The 24,489-nt window shown below is 51.1% G+C and overlaps 2 protein-coding genes across 5 annotated transcripts; both read left to right on the top strand.

The window, feature by feature from the left end:
• Positions 1 to 644: 644 nt before the first annotated feature.
• On the top strand, positions 645 to 14,546 carry DPF2 (double PHD fingers 2). Of its 4 annotated transcripts, XM_081099820.1 has the most exons (13): positions 665 to 710; positions 6,000 to 6,160; positions 6,559 to 6,666; positions 6,984 to 7,147; positions 7,953 to 8,045; positions 8,186 to 8,264; positions 8,781 to 8,822; positions 9,861 to 9,998; positions 10,124 to 10,252; positions 10,396 to 10,508; positions 11,359 to 11,440; positions 13,253 to 13,364; positions 13,668 to 14,546. In XM_081099820.1, the coding sequence occupies exons 1-12, from the start codon at positions 679 to 681 to the stop codon at positions 13,327 to 13,329; spliced, it is 1,218 nt and encodes a 405-aa protein (XP_080955946.1). In that variant the 5' UTR covers positions 665 to 678; the 3' UTR covers positions 13,330 to 13,364; positions 13,668 to 14,546. The 4 variants fall into 4 exon arrangements, with proteins under 4 accessions (XP_080955947.1, XP_080955945.1, XP_080955946.1 ...); XM_081099819.1 differs by having other exon boundaries at positions 654 to 710; positions 13,253 to 14,546; XM_081099822.1 differs by lacking the exon at positions 8,781 to 8,822.
• A 2,787-nt stretch (positions 14,547 to 17,333) lies between these two features.
• TIGD3 (tigger transposable element derived 3) lies at positions 17,334 to 19,677 on the top strand. Its single transcript, XM_081098067.1, has 2 exons — positions 17,334 to 17,339; positions 18,105 to 19,677. Exon 2 carries the CDS (start codon positions 18,121 to 18,123, stop codon positions 19,531 to 19,533), a length of 1,413 nt encoding a protein of 470 aa, XP_080954193.1. The 5' UTR covers positions 17,334 to 17,339; positions 18,105 to 18,120; the 3' UTR covers positions 19,534 to 19,677.
• Positions 19,678 to 24,489: the final 4,812 nt, after the last annotated feature.

Here is a 24,489-nt window from a genome sequence, read left to right on the forward strand (position 1 = left end):
AAGTATAAACAGAACATTGGCTATGAAAAGGTGAAAGAAATGGGGTGATAACTGAAGACAGACATGGGCTCAAGGAAGGGCTTTGCTTTTTTTTTTTTTTTTTAAAGGATACTAAGCCATGTTTGTACACGCATGTGCATGATTGGACAGTGCAGGAGAAATGAGTGGTACAGAAAGGCGGGTAGGTGCAGGAGGGAAGCTCAGAACTTGGTGGAGGGGGCGAGAGAAACATGGATCAGCTGCCTCCTGCACACCTCCTACTCGGCATGTGCCCGCAACCAAGGTACATGCCCTTGGCCGGAATCGAACCTGGGACCCTTCAGTCCAGGCCGACGCTCTAACCACTGAGCCAAACCAGTTAGGGAAAGGGCCTGCCAGTCTGCACCAGCCACGCTTTCTCCTTTCTGACCCGGCCAGACCCTCTTCCCCTCTTTCCTTCCTCCCCTCCTCCCAATGGAGAAGGCGGGGATGGAGCGGGCAGCTCGGGGCGCGCGCCGCATCCGTTGCGCCTGCGCGTCGGGCTCCTCGGCCCCGAGAGCCCGTCCTCCGTCGCTGGCTCTCGAGGGCGCGCGCTCGGACGGCGCCTGCGCAGAGGGACTAGGAAGCTGGGTCCCCGTTAGGTCCCCGCGCCTGCGCTGTGGCTCGGGCCTCCCGGCCTGAGGGAGAGGCGCAGGGAAGATGGCGGCCGTGGTGGAGAATGTGGTGAAGCTGTGAGTGGCCGTTTCTTTCTCTCCTGGGCCGGGCGGTCCTGGAAGGGGCCGGGGAGGAGAGGGTGGCGCGGGAAGGGACGAGGCGAAGAGAGGGACGTGCCGGGAAGGCCGGGTTGCGACTCCCCCGGGGGAGGGCAGCAGGAGAGTCCGGAGAAGACGTTGCGCCTCTTTGGAAACTTGTGGAGGCCCCGAGGGGCACTCGGGAGCCCCCCGCGGGCAGCCGCCCTTGGCGCGGCGGGGCCGTGCGGTCTGTGCATTCCTTCAGCCGGCGGTTTGCAGAGTGTGGCGCCCGTGTTGTGTCCGAGAGACACTGTCCCTGGGTCGCTCCCGAGACGCCGCAGCCCGGGGAGCCTGGCGAGGGCGGCCCGGGACCCACCCGGTCCCCGCGGAGCCGGTCACGGGTCCCTCCCGCTGGCTGCCCGCAGCCGGCTCGGCAGCTCTGCGCGGTTCAGCATCGCGGGACTGTTTATTTTTTCTTTCTCTGAACAGCTGCGTGACGTGGGGGTGGGGGTCTTGGGTATCAGGTCCCCAACACCAAGAGCATCCCCGGGAGGAATGTGTGGAAGAGCCGGGGACGCGAGGGCAGGAACTCAGGGGAAGGGCTTTGCGCCGGCGCATCCCGGCATCGCACCCGGGCTCTGGACCGAAGCGGTGCCGCCTGGAGCGGCGATGGGCCGGGGTCTCCGCGGTGGGCAGCCCCCTGTGCGGGGCAGGTGGCGGGCAGAGTTCAAGTTCATCGTCGCTGGGGAAACGGAGGAAGGCCGGGAGCTGCGAGTGGCAGATGCGCTGGGACTTGCTTGGACCGGCCTCCTCCCCGAGGAGGAACCTGCATGAGTGTAGAAAGGGGTGCACGGCGGGGCGGGGCGGGCGGAGCGGCCCCCTTCAGCGGGGCTTGGTGCCGGGCCGGAACCCTGAGCGGGTCCAGGTGTCTAGCCGGGGCTTTGGGGTGCCGAGTGGACGGATGGCCGGGGAGAGGCTGGGGAACTGTGCGGGGACTCACCGCTTCTGCCTGTCTGTCTGCCTGCCTGTCTGTCTGTCTGTCTGTGTCGGGGGGCCGAGCCACTCTCCCCAGGAGCCTTTCAGTGAGAGGAGCTGCCTCTCCTCCCTCCCTGCCTGCCTGTCTGTCTGTCTGCCCGCCTGTCTGTCTGTCTGTCTGTGTCGGGGGGCCGAGCCACTCTCCCCAGGAGCCTTTCAGTGAGAGGAGCTGCCTCTCCTCCCTGCCTGCCTGCCTGCCTGTCTGTCTGTCTGTGTGTCTGTCTGTCTGTCTGTGTCGGGGGGCCGAGCCACTCTCCCCAGGAGCCTTTCAGTGAGAGGAGCTGCCTCTCCTCCCTCCCTGCCTGCCTGCCCCGAGCCTTTTCCTCCGAATGCTTTCCCACTTCCATTAAGCTAAGTGCCTCCTCCTCCTGTGGTTTTGTGTTTTGGTTTTTTTTTTACTTGCTTTTAGCTGGATCCCCCTGCTTTCAGCCATCCATCCTCCCAACGTTATTGTCTTTCTCTCTGATCTGCCCGCTCCGGTTCCCCGCTCTCTCTGGACACTGACATGTCCCTCCATGTAGCAACGATGCTGTTGATCTGCCACTTGTATACTTATTTTTCCTGATTCGGATGTTCGTTCTTTCTTTGTCTGCCTTTCTCTTTGTTGACTCCCCCATCCCATGGTAAGGGGAGGTTTTACACCGGTTTCGTGCTTCCCGAAAAAATACAGCTAATACCTTGGAAATCTTACTATACTGGGGGAATGCCAGGCTCGCCTAGATTTTGAGAGTTATATGTAGTGAGATTTTAAACATATATATTTTTTATTTAAGAGAGGAACGGAGAGGGAAAGAGAGATAGAAACATCAGTGATGAGAGAGAACCATTGATTGGCTGCCTCCGGGCATGTGCCCTGACCAGGAATCGAACCCTGACCTCCTGGTTCATAGGTCGACACTCAACCACTGAGCCATGCTGGCCAGGCTGTAGTGAGATTTTTTTATGGTGAAAGGCTTTCTTCAGGGAAATAGGGTTGCCAACCCTTTTGTGTAGTGTTAGAAGTAAGGGGTTGCCCATTTAAATAGAGCATGACATCTTCTTTCTCTTTCAAGAGCTGTAGAGATTGGGAGGGTCACCAGCCACTGGTTCCTGAGTACCAGTAATGGGAAACCAACATTGTCTTCCTTGGTTCTAGTTGCAGAGGGCTGTGGATCACAATACATTTTCCTACAGAACTTCCCCTTTATAAGGGGCTTCCATTCTTTCAGTACCATTCCCACCTGGAAAAAAATGCTTTTCCATAGCTTTTCTTGATCATGGTGTGCCTAGTCTTCTGATAGCTGAGGTTATACATCAAGGTTAGGACTACTAGCTCATCTTTTCTAGCTTACATCTTTAAAAAAAAAAACAACAACTTAAATTTGATTTTTAGAGAGAGAGGAAGGGAGTGGGAGAGATAGAAACATCAATGTAAGAGAGAAACATCAGTTGGCCACCTCCTGCATGCCCCCCATTGGGGATCGAGCCAGAAAACCCAGGCAAATCCAACCTGAGACCATTGGGTGCACAGGGCGATGCCCAACCAACGGAGCCACACCAGCTGGCTCTGACTTACATCTTGTTCTGGGGGAAGAATTTTCCTATTTATAAATTCTGTGTGCCTCCAAATGTGGTGTCATAATTGAAACAATCTTTAAGGTATTTACTAGCGTAAAGTAATAGTAGTAAACATCTGTGGCTGCTGACTAGTTTTGAAACCTGTTAGGTAACAAGATTAAGAGAATTAAGTTAGCTTGAAATTTCTCGCGATAGGACTCTTAAGTTTTTAGAGCTCGCTCATTCTCTCTTGCTCTGTCCTGATCGGGTCCTCTCTCCCCCCAACTTGTTTTATTCCCACCTCTCTTACTCACAAGACACTTTGTCCCACCTTCTGAAATTTCACTTAACTCATAAGAACTTTGGTAACCATCTCTCACCCATTCCCCTCAAACTGTTCCAGCCTCCTTGCTCTGACTTTGCAGCTCTCAGCCAGCCTGGCCCTTCCTTCCATTTGACTTGCAGTGTCAGTATCAATTCCCATCAGCAGGAACAAAGGGGCTGCTGCGCTCAGCCTTGTTTATCCAGTTTCCCTCTGTATTATGAGGACGTGGCTGCCTCCTAAAGGCCAGCAAATGTGAGCCTGTTTCATTCCTCCACTCCAACACGAGGTTTATGCCTGCCTCACATTACAGCCACCACAGCTCGCTGAAGCACGCCAGGCTGTCCTGTGGTGTCACTGCCTTGTGTGTGGTGTGACTTTCAATTGCTGGCAACATGCTAAGCTGAGCCTAAGTGGTCGATTGCAGCTGCTCAGTGAAACCCCCCTCAGATTCCAGAAGGGTTTGTTGATGTAGCTCAAGATAGGGACATAAGCAACACAGGCTTACTCTGTTCAGCTTTTCATGAGTCTCCTCTCGTGGAATATGTTGGAACTTACCTAGTCCAGCTTCCCCTGTCTATAGCAGAGGAACTGGAGATCCCATGGTTTGACTCAATGTTCACATTTGATGACTTTTAGCCAAGTCAGGTCTTTTTACTCCCAAGTCAAATCAAGATGCCCAGACATCTTCATTGGTACTGGAGATACTTTGAGAAAGAAGTCATCTCTGCCCTGTTTATTTTAAGATTGATCAAATACATAAATATGAATTGTTATCGTTTAAGCTCCAGGGCTAAAGTGCTTATTAAGCCCTAAAGGATGAGAACAACATTGTTTCCATATATATGCTTAGAACCAGATAACCCCTGGCACTGTGCAGTATTCTAGCTTTTTAGACCACTTAAAGGTTTACCCTTGATTACAGTTTCAAATTGAGCCCAACCAGTGTGACTCAGTGGTTGCGTATTGACCTGTGACACAAGAGGTCAAGGTTTGATTCCTGGTCAGGGCACATGCCCAGGTTGTGGGCTCCATCCCCTGTGGGGGGCGTGCAGGAGGCAGCCAATCAAATGTATTTTATTTTACTTTTAATATTTTTATTGATTTCAGAGAGGAAAGGAGAGGGAGAGAGAAAAACATCAATGATGAGAGAGAATCACTGATTGGCTGCCTCCTGCACGCCCCCTGCTGGGGATCGAGCCTGCAGCCTGGACATGTATGTGCCCTTGACTGGAATCGAATCCAGGACCCCTTCAGTCGCAGGCCAACTCTGTATCCACTGAGCTAAACCAGCTAGGGCTCTAAGCACATTTTTAAGGAACATGTCCCAATGTATCATATTTTAGGAACAGAAGCACCATTACTATTTACTTTTAATTTACTACACCCATTTTTAAAAATTTGTTATGTGCATATCTCCTAAATTTATATCAACATGAATTAATGTGGGTTTAACAATTCCTTTATAATTTTGCAATATATAATTTGAGATAACTGAGTGTTCCCTGCAAAAGTAAAGTTGATCATTACTTTCTGCAATTATATGTTCAAAAACAAAGTACATATTGGATGTTGGTAAATTAAAATAATAGCCTTTAAAAAAGAGAGAGAGAGTAGTTTTCAAGGAAGTTCAGGTTTTTTCAGGTGTTTTTCATGGACCCTAAACTCAGTATACAGAATTAATAAGTCCCCTAGTCACCTGGTTTTTCTCCCTGGAGGCCTACAGTTTCTTTTCCTCCTCTTGGTTCCATAAATGGTAGCATCCTGTAACACTTCTCAACACCTTACCTTGCTTTTTTTTTCCTTTTTCTAGTTGTCTTGGAGATTATTCAATATCAGTACATGAAGAACTTTCTTCTTTCTTTATGGCTAAATAGAATTGCATTTATAGATACACTGTAGTTTGCTAACAATGTTTTAGTAGGTCTCCCAAACCTTGTTGAACTCTTTTCTGCTTTTATAAAAAGGAGCTAACCACAGCTTCTCAGAGTATAAGGGTTAAGAGAAATATATAGCATTTTTTTTCTTATTTCTTTCTTGACCCCTGTTAGAAATAGCATCTTGAGTGCCTCCAGGTTTGGATTCAGGAAAGGCCCAAAATAAACATTAGTTTGTTCTCTTTGTGAATTACACTTAAGTCTGATTAGACACATGAAGAAATCATGTGTTCCCAATAGTAATTTATTTGTAAAGTGCCTTTTCTTGTAATGGCTTAGTGAAGGGGCTTGGTGTCCCATGAGGCAGAAATGGAGGCAGATAGAACCAAAGCAACAGTCTCCCAGACCCTTGAGCCTCTGGAGAAGCAAATGGGAAGGGTGAGGGATAGTTCAGCACCTTGTGCCCTGCCCCTCACCCCCAACACACAGACACACTCCTGATGGTTGTCTTTCCTGCAGCCTTGGGGAGCAGTACTACAGAGATGCCATGGAGCAGTGCCACAATTACAATGCCCGTCTCTGTGCCGAGCGCAGCGTGCGCCTGCCTTTCTTGGACTCACAGACCGGAGTAGCCCAGAGCAACTGTTATATCTGGATGGAAAAGCGACACCGGGGTCCAGGTGAGGGTTCAGACTCAGGAGCACAAGGAAGAAGCAGCTTCCTCATTTTAGGGGTGAGCCGGCTGAAAGGGTTTCCCTCCTGCTTTCCACATGGATGGATCTGGTCTCCCCATGATTAGAAGCCCAGAGAGGACGAAGCAGACAGGTTTATACCAGCATCTGGGTTTTCTGCAGGACTGAGGCTGTTATCGGGCTTCTGCAGAGTTCTGTGTTAGCCAAGGCCCCTGAGTTCACATCTGTTTTTCTTTTCTATAAATTACCCCCACGCACCCCCGCCCCCGGCATTGCCCATATTCTTCCTTTGCTCTTGAACTCCTGGGGCCTATTCATGTAGAAAGTGTTCGCTATTATTTTCTAGAACTGGGTTAGGGCTTGACTTCTCTCTCTTCCTTCCACAGGATTGGCCTCTGGGCAGCTGTACTCGTACCCTGCCCGGCGCTGGCGGAAAAAGCGGCGAGCCCACCCTCCTGAGGACCCAAGACTTTCTTTCCCATCTATTAAACCAGGTAAGCCAACTCCTTCCTGAGCAGGGGCATGGCCTGCTGCATGGTAGGCCTGCTGATCTGTTATATACCAGTCCTAATGCTAGACTGTGAGGATCCAAAATGAATAAGATGTGATCCTTTCTTTATAGAACTCGGTCTAATAGAAGAGACAGATAAACAGATAACTTATGGTGCCAAGTGAATTAGGGTGTCTTGGTTCCTGGGCAGCCAGAGACCAGAAGACAGTGACTGGCCTGTGGCTGGCCTAGCACTCTCTAGACCAGCGCGGTCTGCTTTCAGCCCTTCTGAGCCTTGCCTCATCCTGACCTTGCCTGCAGACACAGACCAGACCCTGAAGAAGGAGGGGCTGATCTCTCAGGACGGCAGTAGTTTAGAGGCTCTGTTGCGCACTGACCCCCTGGAGAAGCGAGGCGCCCCAGATCCCCGTGTTGATGATGACAGCCTGGGCGAGTTTCCTGTGACCAACAGTCGAGCACGGAAGGTACAAAATTAACACTTTGGCTAAGGGAGCTTTGATGGTACGGAGCCTTCTCATGAGAGGCATAATCAGAATGTAGGCAAGCTGTGGGCCAGGAGGCAGGCCCCGGAGTTCTGCTGAGTCCCTAATTAGTGCTGGGTACTGACCAGCTTCACTGCCTTTCCCGCTCCTTTCCTTCTAAGTTCAGACTCTCCCTCATTCATCTGTCACAAAAGTTTTTGGGTGCCTGGGGTTACATAAGTGAAATAGACCTGGTCCCTGCCAACAGGCACATAAAACTATACATAAAAATAATAAGAGCTAAAATTACTCCAGGCACAGTATTAAGTGCTTTTCCATCATTTTCTCCAATTTATACAACCTTATGAAGTAGGTACTGTGGTCCCCATTTCACACAGAGAGGCTGAAACAGCAGTTAACAAAAATCCCCCGTAAGTCCACACAGTTAAGAAGGAAGGCTCTAAATCTAGTAAGGGGACCACCGATAAACGTGCTTCCGGGGCAGCAGATCAGAGGCAGGAGAGGGCATGGTCACTTGGGGTCTCGGAAATCTGTATGGAAACATGGTGGGAAAGGCATTCCAGGCTAGGGGAACAACATGAGTGGCACAGAGGAGGGCGAGCCCAAAACATTGAAGGGAGAAGGGCAGGATTATAGGGTGTTGAGGGGTAGCAGTGAGAAATGAGGCTAGAGTGGAGAGACCAGGTCACAAAGGAGGTTCTGGTAGCCTTGCCACCGCCATTGTGGGGGAGCTTTAGGACGTACATTATTTCTGCCCACCCTAATCCTAATCCTCCTATCCACTCAGCGGATCCTAGAACCGGATGACTTCCTGGATGACCTCGATGATGAGGACTATGAAGAAGACACTCCCAAGCGTCGGGGCAAAGGGAAATCCAAGGTGAGGGGCCAAGGTGCTGCCTACAGCCTGGGGCAGGGAAGCCTGTGGATTTGAGTGAGATTAGCAGCCACTTCCAGGAGAGTTTAAACTCCTTAGGCCCAGACACCTTAGTAAGAGCATCTTTTTGCTCTTTTTGGCAGGGTAAAGGTGTTAGCAGTGCCCGTAAGAAACTGGACGCTTCCATCCTAGAGGACCGAGACAAACCCTATGCCTGTGACAGTGAGTGCCTCCTGAGTGGATGGGTAGTCCTTGCCTTGGACCCAGCTCCTGCTCAGGATGTGAGAGGAGGGAGGGCTGTGTTCTTGCTCAGAGCGGTAAAACAAGCCTGGACTCTTGTCCTGCCTGCTGACTGATTTCCTCTGGGACCTCAGGGAGGCCTTGCATTCTGCTACCGGGTGGGTGGGACCTGCATGCTCTGGGAGAGACTTCTGCTATCCCCTGGGGGGGAGGGGGCTGGTGAAGGGGCCACACACAGCAGGCAGAATCAGCCTCTTGATAGATGGCATCCAGGTCTGCTGGCCCCAGTCAAGCCAGGGCCCCAGAAGTCCAACACCAAGTTTTTCAACGTCTGTTCTCTCTCCCCCTTTGCTCTGACCTCCCACTTCTGTCCCTCCACCCTGGGAGCACCATCGCCGCTGAGGTTTCTCTCTCGTTTGCTCCGCTTTCCTGCTGCTGCTGCTCCTGTCTCAAGTATATCAAGGCCTTCTTCTCATGACTTTTCTTTCTGTCTTTCAGATAGTTTCAAACAAAAGCATACCTCGAAAGCGCCCCAGAGAGGTAGCTCTCTCAACTTTTCAGACTTTTGGTTTTCCTATCCCTTTTTCCCTCCTCCCTTGTTCCTCTTGCCTTTCTCATCTCCTGTGATGCTGGTTTAAAAATCTCTGGAATGGCTTGGGGATGGGAGCAATGGGCTTCTGTTGTGCTCCAATCCTCAGTCCTGGAAGCTGCCTTTCCCACTGCTTGTGTCCCACAAACTTGCTGCTAGGGCTGCTCAGGCCCACTGCATGGGGTGGCTTCAAAAGCATTATAAGAAACCTGTTACAAACAGATCCCTCTGCTCCCCTTTCCCCCAAACAGCCACTTGGTGGTGAGCTAATGTTCCCATCATCCTGCCAACTCCTCCTCCCATCCTCTTCCCACTCCTTTCCTGCTGGCTCCCTGGCTCTTCTTGGTATCACTGCTCAAAAGTACAAGGTGCCTCGTGGAGATCGCTTTCCATGCTGGTTGGTGGGGTTGGGCAGGCACTGATTGGTTGGGAGTGTCTTTGAATTTCTTTGGGGGCCAGCTGCCTTGCAGACTCAGTTGAAAGGTTATCCCCAAGAGACCCAGGCCCTAAACCTTTATCCACTGGGCAGAGATGGGCTCCGTGTTATATACGGGGTATATATACGAGCCTCCCTCATTTACTAAGAGGCGGGGGAAAGTTTGGATTATCTTTCTTACCTTTCCTCTCCTCCCTATCATATTGCAAGACTATAGAAATTCCCTTTCCTTCCTGACCTGGAGCTCCCCAGACTATTCCCAGGGCAAGTGGTGATGGGGCCCAGGCTCAGTCTCACAGACAGCTAATGTGGAAGAGTAGAGGTGGCCATGGATTGGGGTTTAGCAGGGAGAAGAGCCATGGAAGCTGGAGCGCCCCAGGGCCCAATGCTCCTGACCAAGGAGAAGCAGCCGCCACTAAAGGCCTGTCCCAGAACAGAGCTGACTGGGGTGGGGTGGTTGTCTCTGCCACGGGTGGAGCCCACAGCTTAGAGGGAGAGGGATGTGGCACTCTGGGATCCTAATACCTTCCTCTGCAACCTTCTCCCCACGCAGTCTGTGGAAAACGTTACAAGAACCGACCAGGCCTCAGCTATCACTACGCCCACTCCCACTTGGCTGAGGAGGAGGGCGAGGACAAGGAAGACTCTCAGCCACCCACCCCCGTCTCCCAGAGGTCCGAGGAGCAGAAATGTAAGCTGAGGTGTCAGAAGTGGGACAAGCAGGAGTCGGCCTGGTTATGAAAAACCCTCCTTTTGGGGATGGTGAGAGACCTCAAGGCCCCCAGGGGTATCAGAGTTCTTTCTTTCTCACTGTAGCCAAGAAGGGTCCCGATGGATTGGCCCTGCCCAACAACTACTGCGACTTCTGCCTGGGGGACTCAAAAATCAACAAGAAGACAGGACAGCCCGAGGAGCTGGTGTCCTGTTCTGACTGTGGCCGCTCAGGTACTTCCAAGGGCAAGGGCTGCCACAGCCAGCACCCAGTCCCCAAGAGGCTCTTGACTTGTCCAGTGGCTGTCACAGTCAGCCAGGTCACCTCGCCTCTCCCCCATTTCTAGCTCCTGTTTTACTTGCTCCTCCCCCCACAGGGCATCCGTCTTGCCTGCAGTTCACGCCTGTGATGATGGCAGCAGTGAAGACCTACCGCTGGCAGTGCATCGAGTGCAAATGCTGCAACATCTGTGGTACCTCCGAGAATGACGTGCGTGTCCCTGCCCCTCCAAGCACACTCCTCGGCTCTTACTGTTTTTTCCACAGTTCCCTCTAAAGTGAGCTTTCCAGTAAGAGGGGGCAAACTCTGCATGCCCCTCCCCAGCGTCCTGGGTGGAACTTTGTTTGGCAGGTGTTTACTGACAATCTACGTGGTGTCAGACACTGTTCTAGACACTAAGCACACCAAACAAGACAGGCAAGGTCCCTGGTTTCATGGAATTTATATTCTTGTGGGAATAAGCAAGGAAACGACATTTTTGTGATGTGCCATGAAGAAAATGAAACCAATAATGTGGCAGAGAGAAACTGGCTGACTTGGATAGTCAGAGATGGCTTTTCAGAGGAGGTGATGTTGGTTTTGAGGTTTGAATGATACCAAGGAGCCAATCCAAGAAGATTTGAGGTGGGGCATTCCCAGGAATGGAACAGCGAGAGCAAAGACCTCAGGCGAACAAACCAGTGTAGCTGGGTGGAGCCTTCTTGCATTTGGAGAGCAGGGAGAAGATGAGGTTGGAAGGCAGGGTCACCAGGTCTGAGGGTTTAATCAGGGCAGTGATGTGGCATGTCTTATAAAGATAACTTTGCTGCTCCGTGGAAAATAGATTGTAGGGGACACTGGGGACCAGGAGATCAGTCAGGCAGCTGATAGGGTAGAGATGGGCACCAGTGGTTTTCTATGCAGAGATGCCCATGTCTGTCCTTACCTGCCACTTACCTCATCTTTCTGGGAAGTAGCAGCAGTGTCTACATAGCTCTCCTTCCTATCTGTCCTCAGTGGCCTACCTGAGGCCCATCAGTCATTCACCTCCTCCCTTCCTCTTCTGTCGTGCCTTCTCTAGGACCAGCTGCTCTTCTGTGACGACTGTGATCGTGGCTACCACATGTACTGTCTTACCCCGTCCATGTCTGAGCCTCCGGAAGGTAGGTCGCCTGGATCTTTACTCAGAACAGTTATTAGTAACCTGGACCATCACCTGTATAATAGATGAGTTCTCTTATCAGTAATACATCCTTCCAAATTGGGGAGGAGGCACTTTGCCTTCACTCAGTTTAGAATGCTTTCCTAGGATTTCAACTTCAAATGTGTCATGATTGCACATTATCACCAGGTAAGTGTGCAGACACAACATCAACAATCCGAGAGAGAGCAGACACCGAGCAGAGAACAGTTGCCACAAGGAGTGATTTGTTTTCCCCCAGTTAGTCCAGGAAACTCACTCCATGGCTTGTCTGAAGTGATGTTTTGGTACCAGCTCTTTGAACCTGACAAATTGGAGTGTTCATTTCTACCCAGTCTGGAAGGGACTTGAACCTGGAGCCTGAATGGGTCCCTCTGGGCCTTCAATAGTTTGCTTAATAATGCTCCACGTTTATGGAAGCTCTTTGAAGAAACCAGTGATGGCACCAAAAAGTGGCTACGTCTCCACAAGGCCCCTTCCGGCCAAATTTCTGTGCTAAACCCTCCTTTATAGAAACTCATGAGCTTACTCAGATGTGAATGCCCAGAAGCTGTTACTGTGCACAGAGGATGTGGGCCAGCATTCCAGGCAAGAGAGTGACTCACTATGTGATGTAAGCTAACTTGTAAGGTCAAATAGTGTTCCTCCCCTCCCCCCAAGAGAAGCAGGCCACTAACAAAGTCTGAGTCTTTAGCAGCTGCTCTTGACATCTGTCATGCTGAGTTTAGCAATCTACTTTGGGGAGAAGTAATGAATTCTGTGTTTTACTTTTTTAACCATAAAGTATCAATTTACTGATAAAATTCTATATTAACTGTAGAAGGCTTTCCTTTGAAGAGCTGCACACAGCAAGGGGTAGGGGGGCGTAAAAGCCAACAGATGGCATAGGTTCTAGGTCAGGGGTTGGCAGACTACCCCACAGCCAAATCTAGCTGCGCCTAGTTTAATTAGCTTTCAAGCTAAGAATGATTTTGTTGTTTTTTTATTTTGAGAGTATGTTTATTAAAACGGGAGACAGTGACACAAAGGAAGTGCTTAGGATAGAAGAGGCAATAGAGCGAGCCTAGGTGCTCTGCATTGGCTCGCTAGAAATGTTATGGAGAAGAAGTGACCCACAGTGGGGCTGCGAGAACTCACTGAAAAGTCAGAGAAAAGGGGGCCTTGGGGACAGAGTGAGAGGGTTAGCCCAGATGAGCTGCCGCTGCCTGTTGCCCCCCTGGTTAAAAATGACTACCTCTCCACAAGGCCCCTTCCGGCCAAGTTTCTGTGCTAAACCCCTCCTTTATAGGAATTCATGAGCAAGTCTTGTGTGGACCTTTAGAGTTTAGGAGAGAAAAGATGCACACTCGAAAGGGGAGAAAAGCATGGGTGTGCTCCAGAGCGAGGAAGGGAGAGAGAGAGAGAGAGAAACATCAGTGATGAGAGAATCATTGATTAGCTGCTTCCTGCACGCCTCCTACTGGGGATCCTGGGCATGTGCCTTGACTGAGAATCGAACCGTGACCTCCTGGTTCATAGGTTAATGCTCAGCTACTGAGCCATGCTGGCCGGGCCTCCAGGTGATTCTTTCATCGCCATTGAGAATTATTTTTCATGGTATTTGAAGACCTAGCAGTTTCTCCCAGTTCAGGATAACTATGAAATTTTGCTATGCAGAACGTCTCCCATCCTGCCTGTAGCCAATCCTGATACCAGAGATGTTGTGTGGGGATTGGAAGGACAGCAGGTTAAGATTGTGTGGGAACCATCCTAACCCCATTATGCTTCTCTGTAGGAAGTTGGAGCTGCCACTTGTGTCTGGACCTGCTGAAGGAGAAAGCTTCCATCTACCAGAACCAGAACTCCTCTTGATGTGGCCAATTCCCCTGTTCCCCCAAACATCTAGGGCTGTTTCCTCCTCTCTTATTTTTCATAACCATTTTCCCTTCCTCCTCTCTTTCAAAAGTCCAGAGAACCTGGGGGGTGGTGGTGCCAACTTGCCTTTGGCAGCAGCAAGCTAAAGTGACAGCTCTGACTGCTTCTGGCCCCAGGCCTCAGGGAGAACGGAGCAACATATGCCCCAAGGTGTACCTGTGGGCCCAGCTTCTCATGGCTCTCCATGAAGTGCATTCACTTTGCCTGCCTTGGGCCCTGGCCCTGATGATCACAGGTTCACACAGTGTCCACTGAGAAAGAGTGGGAGGAAACAGCTCACTTCTCTCTCAGCTTTGCCTCCACACTGGTCTCCAGGGTTTTCCCTTCCCCCAGGGGTGAGTCAAGCTGGGACCTCTTTACCAGGAGTATCTGGTAGTGAGCAACTGAGTAAATTGAGGAAGAACTTGCAAGGAGCTTTCCATGCCCTTCCTGCTGCTTAGCCTCACCACCCCCTTCCCTCAGAGTGGCTCTCTGCAGCCTTCTGTTCCTGCTACTGAGGATCCTTTGCCCAAGCCAGTAGGTTCTTGGTCACCCTCTGCGTTCTGCCCTGTCCCATCCGGGGGGAGTAGCAGCTTCACCCTAATTCTTGTGCTTACCTGGCTTACTCTCAACAGATGGTCTCTAGTGACTGCAGCATTCCCCACTCTTGGAATTTCCTATCTTCTGCTTCCCTTCCTTATTCCCTTTGGCTTTATGGGGAGAGGAAGCATCAGGGGTCCAGGCCAGCCGCTTGGGGGTCACAGGGAGATGTTGGACAATGTGCCTGTTTTTTAACTCGATAAAAAAGCCTACCTCCGTAATCCCCTTTTTGTTCTTCCTGGACCTGGGTATTCAGCTCCTGCCCTTAACTGAATTGAGAGTCTCTGCCTCCTGTTCTGTGGATCCTGGGTCCTGGGTCACAGGGAAGCCACATAGACATCCCTTTCTTCCCTTGCACGCTCACTAGCAGCTGGTAAGGTCTTCACACCCCGATAACTCGGTTTTCTGCTTGGTAACACGTAGTGGGAGGGATACTCCATGCTAGGACACCCTGGTGTGGCCTTCCCCTTGGCCATGGGCAGGCCCTCATTCACTGTTGCTTTGGAATTGTGTCTTTTTTCTTTCTTTAGTTCCCGTATTCTAAACATTAGTACAAATAAACATTTTTACACAGAGCCTTCTACTGAATGGTTTATCTCCTGAATCCCTTTCCTGGTGATGAAGGCCACTTCATTCTAAAACAGTCGTGGGCAAACTACGGCCCACGGGCCGGATCCGGCCTGTTTGAAATTAATAAAACTAAAAAAAAAAAAGACCGTACCCTTTTATGTAATGATGTTTACTTTGAATTTATATTAGTTCACACAAACACTCCATCTATGCTTTTGTTCCGGCCCTCCGGTCCAGTTTAAGAACCCATTGTGGCCCTCGAGTCAAAAAGTTTGCCCACCCCTGTTCTAAAACGTTCTTAGGACTGTGAGGTCTTTTAATTTTTTTTACTTTATTGATTTTAGAAAGGAAGGACAAGAGAAAGAAACATCGACATGAGAGAGAAACATTGATTAGTTGTCTCCCGTATGCACCCTGACCGGAGATTGAACCCACAACTTAGGTATGTTCCCTGACTGGGAATTGAACCTACAATCCTTCGGTGCACAGGAGGACACTCCAACTGAACCACACCACCCAGGGCAGGACTGTTTCTTAATGTTTTGAAATACAGCTTTTTCTCCCAAATTAAATTTTTTTTTTTTTCCAAATTAAAATTTTTGATGAACTCCACTCTGTAAAGCAGATAGAAAATTGGGTACTTTAATTTCTTATTAAAGTCAGGTTATAACAGTTCCTTGTTATAAAGAACAATGAATTGCCCTAGCCGGTTTGGCTCAGTGGATAGAGCCTCAGCCTGCAGACTGAAGAGTCCCAAGTTCGATTCAGGTCAAGGGCACATGCCTGGGTTGTGGGCTTTATCCCCAGTAGGGGATGTGCAGGAGGCAGCCAATCAATAATTCTCTCTTATCATTGATGTTTCTATTTCCCGTCTCTGAAATCAATAAATATGTTTTAAAGAAAAAAGTTGTCAAGGTTCATCCATGTTACATGTAGCATCTATGAGGACTTTAAAAAAAAAATGAAGTTGTTTTGATTAATACAGAATTTGTAGCCCTGGCAGGGTGGCTCAGTCAATTGGAGCATAGTCCCATACACCAAAAAGATTGCAGGTTCAATTCCTGGTCAGGGCACATATCCTTGGGTGAGGATTAAAAAAACACACAATAAAGTTTGGGTTTAAATCAACTTTAGCATTCTATTTACTTCTGTATTTTGGTTGATTTGGAGGAAATTCAGCTAAACTTATATACACAAGTGACAGGTTTGTAACAGTTGACCTTGCAATTTGAGATACTTAAAACGGGGTCCGGAAGCTTATGATGTAAATGAGAGAATGACACAGGAAACCTATTGATATCACGATGGGACACATGAAAGCTTTTCATAGGAGTAATGAGCATGAGCAGAGGCAGCTCAGCCACACGTGCCGGTTCATTTGAGTGCAGTGTGCATGAACTCAGCTGGGATGCAGGACTGCAGCCTTCCTCTGGGCATGGTTATGTGCACAGTTTTCTTTCCCTGAAGCCAGCATGTAGACAGCTTCCATAGTAGATCTTACTAAAGATTTGAATCAATCTGTTACGAACCCTCAAAATATCTTTAGGGTTTCCTGGAACAGTCTGAAAGCCCCTGTTACCTAGTACAGTGGCCTGGGCCACTGCCGTTAGTAAGGCTGCCCTGGGCTGGGAATTGTGTTAGGACAAGAACGCAGCCTCTGTCCTCACGCTTTCACACGGAAGTAGGCCAGAAGTAGAGGGACTAAAGCAATGATCTTTAGTGGCTGAGCAGCCTAAGGGGCAGAAAAGAAACGGGGGGAAAAGGGGGACTTGACTAGTATAGCAAGCATACTAGTAAGTGAGGAAATTCGGAAAGGGTTTGCAGGAGATGGGTTTCCTGTGTCATTCGCTTACATTTAGGATGGGACACGGAAGGATAGGGGCAGGATTGAGGTGGGGAGGAAGCCTATGAGAGGAGAGAGGGGGACTCCGCTGTGAGGGAAGGAAGGGACGCTGGGAAGCAGGTGAGCTCCAGAGCCGGGGCCTTGGAGCCCAGGTGAAGGTACCTACATGTAATTGCATAGATCAGACCCAGGCAGAACTGCAGGTTACTAAGGAAGGGAATGCTCATACATCTTGGGTTTGGAAACTTGAATCTTGCCAACAGGTACCCAAACTAGTGAAAATTAGTCCTTACACGCCCTCAATCAGAACTGGCCCCAGGCAAATCGTTTCTCCGTAGCCGGGTTGCGACTGAGGCTAGCGCTGTCCATGGTAACGGCTCTTAGTGAAACGCTTGCTTCCATTTTCTCAAACCACTTCGTGAGGGTCATCCGTCCTGTTTGGTAGATGAGGAAGCTGAGGCCAGGGAGGCCTTGGGACACCGAGTCTGCTCTCCGGCCCCCACGCTGCCCCGAGGCCGTCAGGCCCCGAGGGCCGGGTCCCAGCTGCTGGAGGAGCCGCGAAGGCTCTCGGCCGAGCCGGCCCTGTCCCCCGCGCGCTGGAAGCCCCGCCCCCCAGACGGCTCGACGAACCGCCACTTCCGCGACGTCCAATGAGACTTAGCCGGAGGCGGGACCGGTCGGCGCTGAGGGCCAATCTGATTGGTCGTGGGCGGGGCTGGGCGGGTGGGAGCGGGCGGCCGCACAGCTGTCTTCTCAGCCGGGAGAGCCCGGCGCGGGAGGCGCGCATGAGGTCCTGCTGTGCGCGCGCCCGCCGCTCGCTGGCCGCGCGGCCCCTCGGCCCTCTTCGCCCTCCGGGTCGTGGCACCCGTCCCTCCCCTCCTCTCCCGTCGCCGCCCGGACCGGGACTGGGGAGACGGGCAGGGGCAGGGCGGGAGCCGCGCGACGAGCGCCTGAGGTGGGTGCGGAGCGGGAGGCGGGGAGGCCCAGCGGGGAACTCCGGGTCTGGCCGGAGGACGGACCCCGCGTCGAGGCGGGAAGAGGCCGGCCAGGTTGCGGAGCCTGCTCCCGGCCGGCCTAGGTCTCGGGCGCTCGAGCCCGCGCCCAGATACCCTCCCCAGCCCCCCCCCCCCCCATTAATGACACCCGCCCTCCAGCTGCCGTGGCCTCATCACCCCTCTTGCCCTTTGTCGTCTGTGCACCTGCCCTCTCGGCCTTGTGCTCCCATTTACTCTCCAGACCGGACCCCCGCCCCGCCGAGCTCCTCGGGACCCAGCCCCATCCCTCTCTCTCTTTGTCATCTGTACACCTGTCACCTCAACGCTGTCCCTCCACTCCACCACCCCGTCTTCCAAGGTCTTATCTAGAGCCAGCCGGGGCCGTCACCCGCCTTTTCCTCCCCGGATTCCTCCCCCAGCCCTGACTGTCTGACCTACAACTGCCCCACTCAGCCCGAGCCCCCTGTTCCCCCACCAAACTCCTTTGTTGGCTCTGCAGCTGTCCCCTTGGCCCTACTCATCTTCGTCCCCCAATTATACCAAACCCCAGCCCAGACGCCCCTCCCCTGACCAGTGAGCCACCCCCTCGCCAGCTGTGCTCTGGCATTCCTCGGGGTCAGTGCCCAGCCCACTGCTCGCTCAGCCTAGCCATGTCCCTTCCTCCTTCAGCCCAGCCCTCACACCCTCTCACCCTTTCCCAGATGGCCCAATTTTCTCCCCCCCAGGTGCCCTGGAGAAGCCATGGAGTTGAGCAGCAAGAAGAAGCTACATGCCCTATCCCTGGCTGAGAAGATCCAGGTGCTGGAACTCCTGGATGAGTCCAAGATGTCCCAGTCGGAGGTGGCCCGGCGCTTCCAGGTCTCCCAGCCCCAGATCTCACGCATCTGCAAGAATAAGGAGAAGCTGCTGGCAGACTGGTGCAGCGGCACAGCCAACAGGGAGCGCAAGCGCAAGCGGGAGTCCAAGTACAGCAGCATCGACGAGGCTCTGCTCTGCTGGTACCACATTGCCCGGGCCAAGGCCTGGGACGTGACGGGGCCCATGCTGCTCCACAAAGCCAAGGAGCTGGCTGACATCATGGGCCAGGATTTCGTGCCCAGCATCGGCTGGCTGGTCCGCTGGAAACGCCGAAACAATGTGGGCTTTGGGGCCCGCCATGTGCTCACACCTCCGTTTCCCCCCGAGCCACCTCCTTCAGGCCTCACGTCCCAGACCCAGCTGCCTCTTTCCCTGAAAGACTTCTCCCCAGAGGATGTTTTTGGCTATGCTGAAGTGCCCTTGCTGTATCGGGCAGTGCCCGGCACAGTGGGTACAGGTGATCAAGTACAGGTGCTGCTGTGTGCCAACACCAGGGGCACAGAGAAGCGACGGGTACTGGTCACTGGGCTCCAAGCTGCACCAAGGTGCTTCTTTGGGGTCAGCAGTGAGGCTCTGCCTGCCTCCTACCACCCTGACCTGGGCATCCCCTGGTCAGAGTGGTTGGCACAGTTTGACCGGGACATGGGGAGGCAGGGCCGACAGGTAGCCTTGCTGCTGGCTGCCCAAGTGGCGGGGAAGTTGGCAGGCCTGTCTGGGCTCTGCCACGTGAGGCTCCTGCCTCTTTCTACCGCTAGCACCACACGTTCCCTGCCCAACTCTGTGGTCCGGGCCTTTAAGGCCCATTACCGGCACCGTCTGTTGGGCAAGCTGACAGCTGCCCAGAGCGAGAGGGCTGGCACATCGCTGGCCGAGGCTGGGGCAGGCATCACAGTGCTGGACACTCTGCACATGGTGGCGGCTGCCTGGGCCAAGGTGCCTCCGCAGTCCATTGTAAGCAGCTTCATTCAGGAAGGCCTGGCTCCCAGCAAAATGCCCCTGTCCCTGGACAAAGCCTCTGAGCTGCCACCCGTCCCCTGCGGCCTGAGCCTCGAGGAGTTCTCCCGCTTTGTGGACCTGGAGGGTGAGGAGCCCATACCTGGAGTGTGCAAAGAGGAGGTGGACACTAAAGATGAGGGGGCTGGTGAGGACAGCTTCGAGCCCCTGCCCACCAAAGCCGACGCGCTCCGGGCCCTGGGCACACTGAGGAGGTGGTTTGAGTGCAATGGCACCTCCCCGGAGCTATTTGAAAAGTTCTATGCCTGTGAGGAGGAGGTTGAGCGGCTCTGCTGCCTGTAAGGCCCTGCTGCTCCCCAGAGCCCCTTCCTCTCCTGTTTCCCATGGAAACGCCCTCGCAGAAGGCAGGTTGGAGGCTGGTCTGTTTCCCATGGAAATGGAGCTTTTGCGAAAGGTATAGAAGGAAGACAAGTTGAGACACCAAGTCTAAGCTCTGAACAAGTTATCCAAGCCCAGAGAAGCGGGGTCCAGGGGTGGGTGGCGTTAGGGGCCTGAAGCTAGGCTACGTAGTTTCTGAACCTCTAGGGAGGCTGGGACGAGGGAAGGTGGAATCTGGACTTTACAGACAGGCCGACGCCTTGAACTCTCTGTTAAAAACAGTTCTGCTTCTGCAAATAAAGTTTTTAATGAGAAAAGAGGCCAGGGTGTAATTTTCAGGGGAGAAGGATGGAAACTTTCAACTCGGATTTTTATTTTAATCCTCCCCTGAGGATATGTCTATTGATTTGAGAGAGAGTAACATTGATGTGAGAGAGGAACATCGATCAGTTGCCTTCTGTGCTCGCCCTGACCGGGGATCAAACTTGGAACCTAGGTATGTGCCCTGATGGGGAATCGAACCCGAAACCTTTTGATGTACAGATGGGACGATGATCCAACCAACTGAGCCACTTGGCCAGGGCTCAGCTCTGATTTTTAACTTGACTGCTGAGGGTTGCCACCACACAGCTCTCTGGAGCTGTCTGCGGATGACCATAGGGGTCCTCTTCTTCCAGCAGGAGGGAACCCCTGGGCAGGGGGACTCTCATCAGCTAGCAGACAGATCCCAAGAATCGCTCCACACTTTCTGCTGCTCTGCTGACTTCACTCTCAGATTGCGGGAGGGGAGGTGATGTGAGGAAGGAGGGAGGCAGGCTAGGGACTTCCTAGGGATACAGAACGGAGCCAGAACTTGGAATAGTCGTCGGTTCTTTTTCTTTTTCTGTCGTTCATTTGATCATTTCACAACATCTCTTCAGCAAGACCTGTGTGACGGAGGAGGTTGCAAAGATGATGTCCCTGCTGGGCAGGACCTTGCAGACAATGACAGTGGAGTGTGATTATATGCAAAGTGCTGTGGCCCTGTAGAGCCTGGGAGACTCCTGGAGGAGGTGAGTGCTGAGCTGTAGCTGGAAGGGCAGACAGGAATGGGAAGGATATTCCAGGCCAAGGGGCGGGGGCACGGAGTCAGGCATTCCCACCAGAGCCACGGGGAGGCCCCGAGAGCAGGAGGGGCAATTAGCCCACCAGGCTTAATGGTGGGGCACCCCAAGGGTTTCCGTTAGAAAAGAACAGGTCGTTTGTGGGGTTCTAGAAAACAGACATGGAAGGTGGGTCAGAGATGTGAGACCCAGAGGCAGAGAGACTGACTGGTCCAGACGGGGAAGCCTGAGCCAGATCGTGAGAGTAAGATGGCAAGAGGATGCTTTTACCTGGAAGGGATGTGGGCTTTGAACGCAGACAGACTCTGACCGGTGAGAAGTCCAGCTCCAGGCAAAATCCTCCATGTTCAGGCCGACCACAGGCAGTCACAACTGTGCATGCAAGTTTGTGGAGGGTATTGCAGTCAGGACTCAGGCCGCCCAGGGCAGCCCGGCTTATACCTGCATTCACCCAGGCTCTTCCTTCTCTAAGGAAGGCCTCTGTCTCCACTGTCTCCACTTTGGCCCAGTACCTTTCATTCCCAGCCCTTCCCTCCCTTCCCCATCCATGGTGCATAAAGAGGCAGGAGCCTTGTATTCAGGGGGCTCCTGGCAGGAGACCGTCCTGGTCTGCCTGGCATCTCATTTGACCCTCGCCTGGTGCGGTTCCACTGGGGGAAAGGGAACCCGGAGGTGGCGCCTCTGCCTCTTGCTTGCACCGTCACAGGAAGTGAGTAAAGGCTGATGGATCCTTCCAGTGTGACTCATCCCCACTGACCACAACACCTGGCAGCTGGACAGTGACAGCGACTCACTTTTAAACAGTTCCGAAGCCACCTACTGGCTTCCTTCTCTAGCCTAAATTCTCAAGTCATTTAGCCTTTCCTCAGATTCTATTTTTTTTTCTACCCTGTATTCATTTACATTGTCCTTTTTCTGAAATCATCCCAGTTCTGACATACCTTTTAAAATGTTACACCAAAATTATACAGGCTCTAAAACCCTGACCAAGGGGATAGATTAGCTCTCAGTTCTTGGGTGTCGATTTCCTCTTACATGAGCAGCATCATGTAACAGCGTTTTATTGCTGACTTCTTCCCAGAGCTTTCTTTGAAAGCCACAAGTAGTCTCTCCCTTTCTGGCACTGATATCACATATCACACTTGCCTATCTGTAGGCAACGTTGGTGGCTCATTCAAGCAGTGCTTACTGAATGCCTTGCTTGTGGGGCAGGCCCTGTTCTAGGACCATAAGCTCTTGCTGAACAAGACAGAGAGGACTCCTTCCTTTCCGGTAGAGGGAGAGAAAGATGCAGGCAAACGAATAAGCGCAGTGATTTTAAATGGGGATGTGTGCCAGGGAAAATGAAGAATGATGCCACAGCCCTAACCGGTTTGGCTCAATGGATAGAGCGTTGGCCTGCGGACTCAAGGGTCCCAGGTTTGATTCCAGTCAAGGGCATGTACCTTGGTTGTGGGCACATCCCCAGTAGGGAGTGTGCAGGAGGCAGCTGATCGATGCTTCTCTCTCATTGATGTTTCTAACTCTCTATCCCTCTCCCTTCCTCTCTGTAAAAAAATCAATAAAACATATTTTTTTAAAAAAGAATGATGCCACAGAGAGTGGCTGTGAGAGGTGAGTCAGGGAGATGACGTTTGGGCCAAGTCATAAAAGATAACAAGGAAACAGTCATTGTTCCGAAGGAAGAGTGTCCTCTGCAAAGGGAACAGTAGGTACACACCTCGAAGGCCAGAAACAGCTCGACAGGTTTAAGAAGCAGAAAGACGGCGCTGTGGCTGCAAGTGAGAAAGGGCCAATAGGAGGAGGGTGGAGAGGTGGTCAGGGGCCTCTGAGCCAACAGTATTTACATTTTATTCTAAATAGACAGGAAGTGTTAATTTGGGGGTGGAGGGAGATGGAGACAAAGGAAGAACATAATATATTTTATATTTTAAAAAAATCTAATTCTAGTTGCTGTGTGAAAAACATGGGACGGTGGGGAGCAAATGTGGAAACCAGAAAACCAAGTCAGGAAGCTGCTGAGTTGGTGGGACTGCCTCATGGATAGAGCATCAGGTATGAAGGGGTGAGAGGAGCCAAAGAGGACCATTTCCAACAGATCAAGTGTTTTAAAATCAAGGTCAAGGCAGTCCTATTCAGTTTTGCAGGCACTGCCACATGCAAAGTAAGGGGTGGCAAAAAATAGTATGTACATTATTTCAGTTTCCTTACAAGCCTGTAACAGACACCCTCTATGTTCAGAAAGCATACAGGCGCCAGGGCAGCAAAGAATGAGGCACAGCGCCTGTTCCTAGGTGCTCACTAGAGGGAGGGATAGCAAGTGACTGACTATACAGGTCAGTCGTGTGGATTAGACACATTTATAAAGTGTTTTCTACTTGCCAGGCACTATTTTATTTTATTTATCTTTATTGTTGGGAGTATACCAGGTACTATTTTAATCACTATGCATCGTCATCATCAGTCTTGAGAAGATGATGGACTGGATGCAGAGTCCAGAGGCAGAAAGATGGGTCCCGTCTTCTGATATCTCTGCATTGTGCTCGAGTTCCTTCCCATCTACCTTCAGTTCTCTTCAGCTGTGACAGTTCTCTGGGTGTTTTTTGTTTGTTTTTTTCAAATATTTAGAATAATTTTTATACTGTCTTTTATTTATTTTTATGCATTTAAATATTTTATGCATGGTTACTTTCTGTATCTGATAAACCTAATATCTGAAATGCTTGGGGGGGCTAAATCTGTTGTGTGTTTTTTGTACTCATGCTTTAATTCATGGTGGCTTATTTTCCCTGTGGGTCTGGTAATTTTTATTGTGGGAATTTTTTTAAAATATATTTTATTGATTTTCTTTTTAGTGTGGGAATTTTTTTTAATTGGTTGCACTTTATCTCTGGAAAACCTCAAGACCCTGATTTAGACTGCTCACCTATAGAAAAAAATTGTAGTTGCTCCAATCAGGCACAAGGGGGCGCTGACACCATGATAAATTAATTTCTGGGAGGAAGGCGTCCCAGACCTGAAGGTGAAGGAACAGGCATGTGGTTGGTTCCTGGTTCACAGGGGAGCCGATCTTATTGTTAATTTTCCGCCACCACACACACAGAGGCATATTTCTCTGTGGGCTCCCTTTACTGGCGGGTGGAAGTTTTCTGGTCTGTGCTTTTGCTAAAAGGGTAGCCCCTTCCAGATCCTGACTTAACTTGTGAGACTTGGTTCAGCTGGGATCCACAGTCTGTGTCGTCTGCTGTTGGTTCTTTAATCTTCAAGGTCAAGGTGTTAGCATTTGCCCCAAGGGCAGCTTTGGAGACAACCTGGTTTACACTCTTGTTTGAAGGGGTCCTTGTGAAGTTCCCTCACTATTGGCAAAGTTAGTGATGGTTCTTAAATTCTGTTTGTTGTACTGGATCTAGAGTTAGCTGCTTAATGATAGGCGGGATCTACATAAAGTCTAGAGCCCTGGCCTGACAGAAGGGAAGTTGGGAAGAGCAGTTTTCTTTCATTCTTTCATTCACTTGTTCAAAATTATTTATTGAGCACCTCTGTATGCCACCTGGAGTCAAAGTCACTGCTTCATGGAGCTCGTAGTTTAGAGAAGAGACAGTTATAATCAAAGTCACACAAATGAAAGTATATAATTACAGAATGGAAGGACAGACAGCTAAATCTGTTGTGTGTTTTTTATTCTGATGCTTTAATTCGATGGTGGTTTTTTTCCCCTGTGGGTCTGGACATTTTTGTTGTGGGAATTTTTCCCCTGTGGGTCTGGTAATTTTTGTTGTGGGAATTTTTCCCCTGTGGGTCTGGTAATTTTTGTTGT

Source organism: Myotis nattereri (genome assembly GCF_964212035.1).
Source record: "Myotis nattereri genome assembly, chromosome: 9".
NCBI lineage: Eukaryota > Metazoa > Chordata > Mammalia > Chiroptera > Vespertilionidae > Myotis > Myotis nattereri.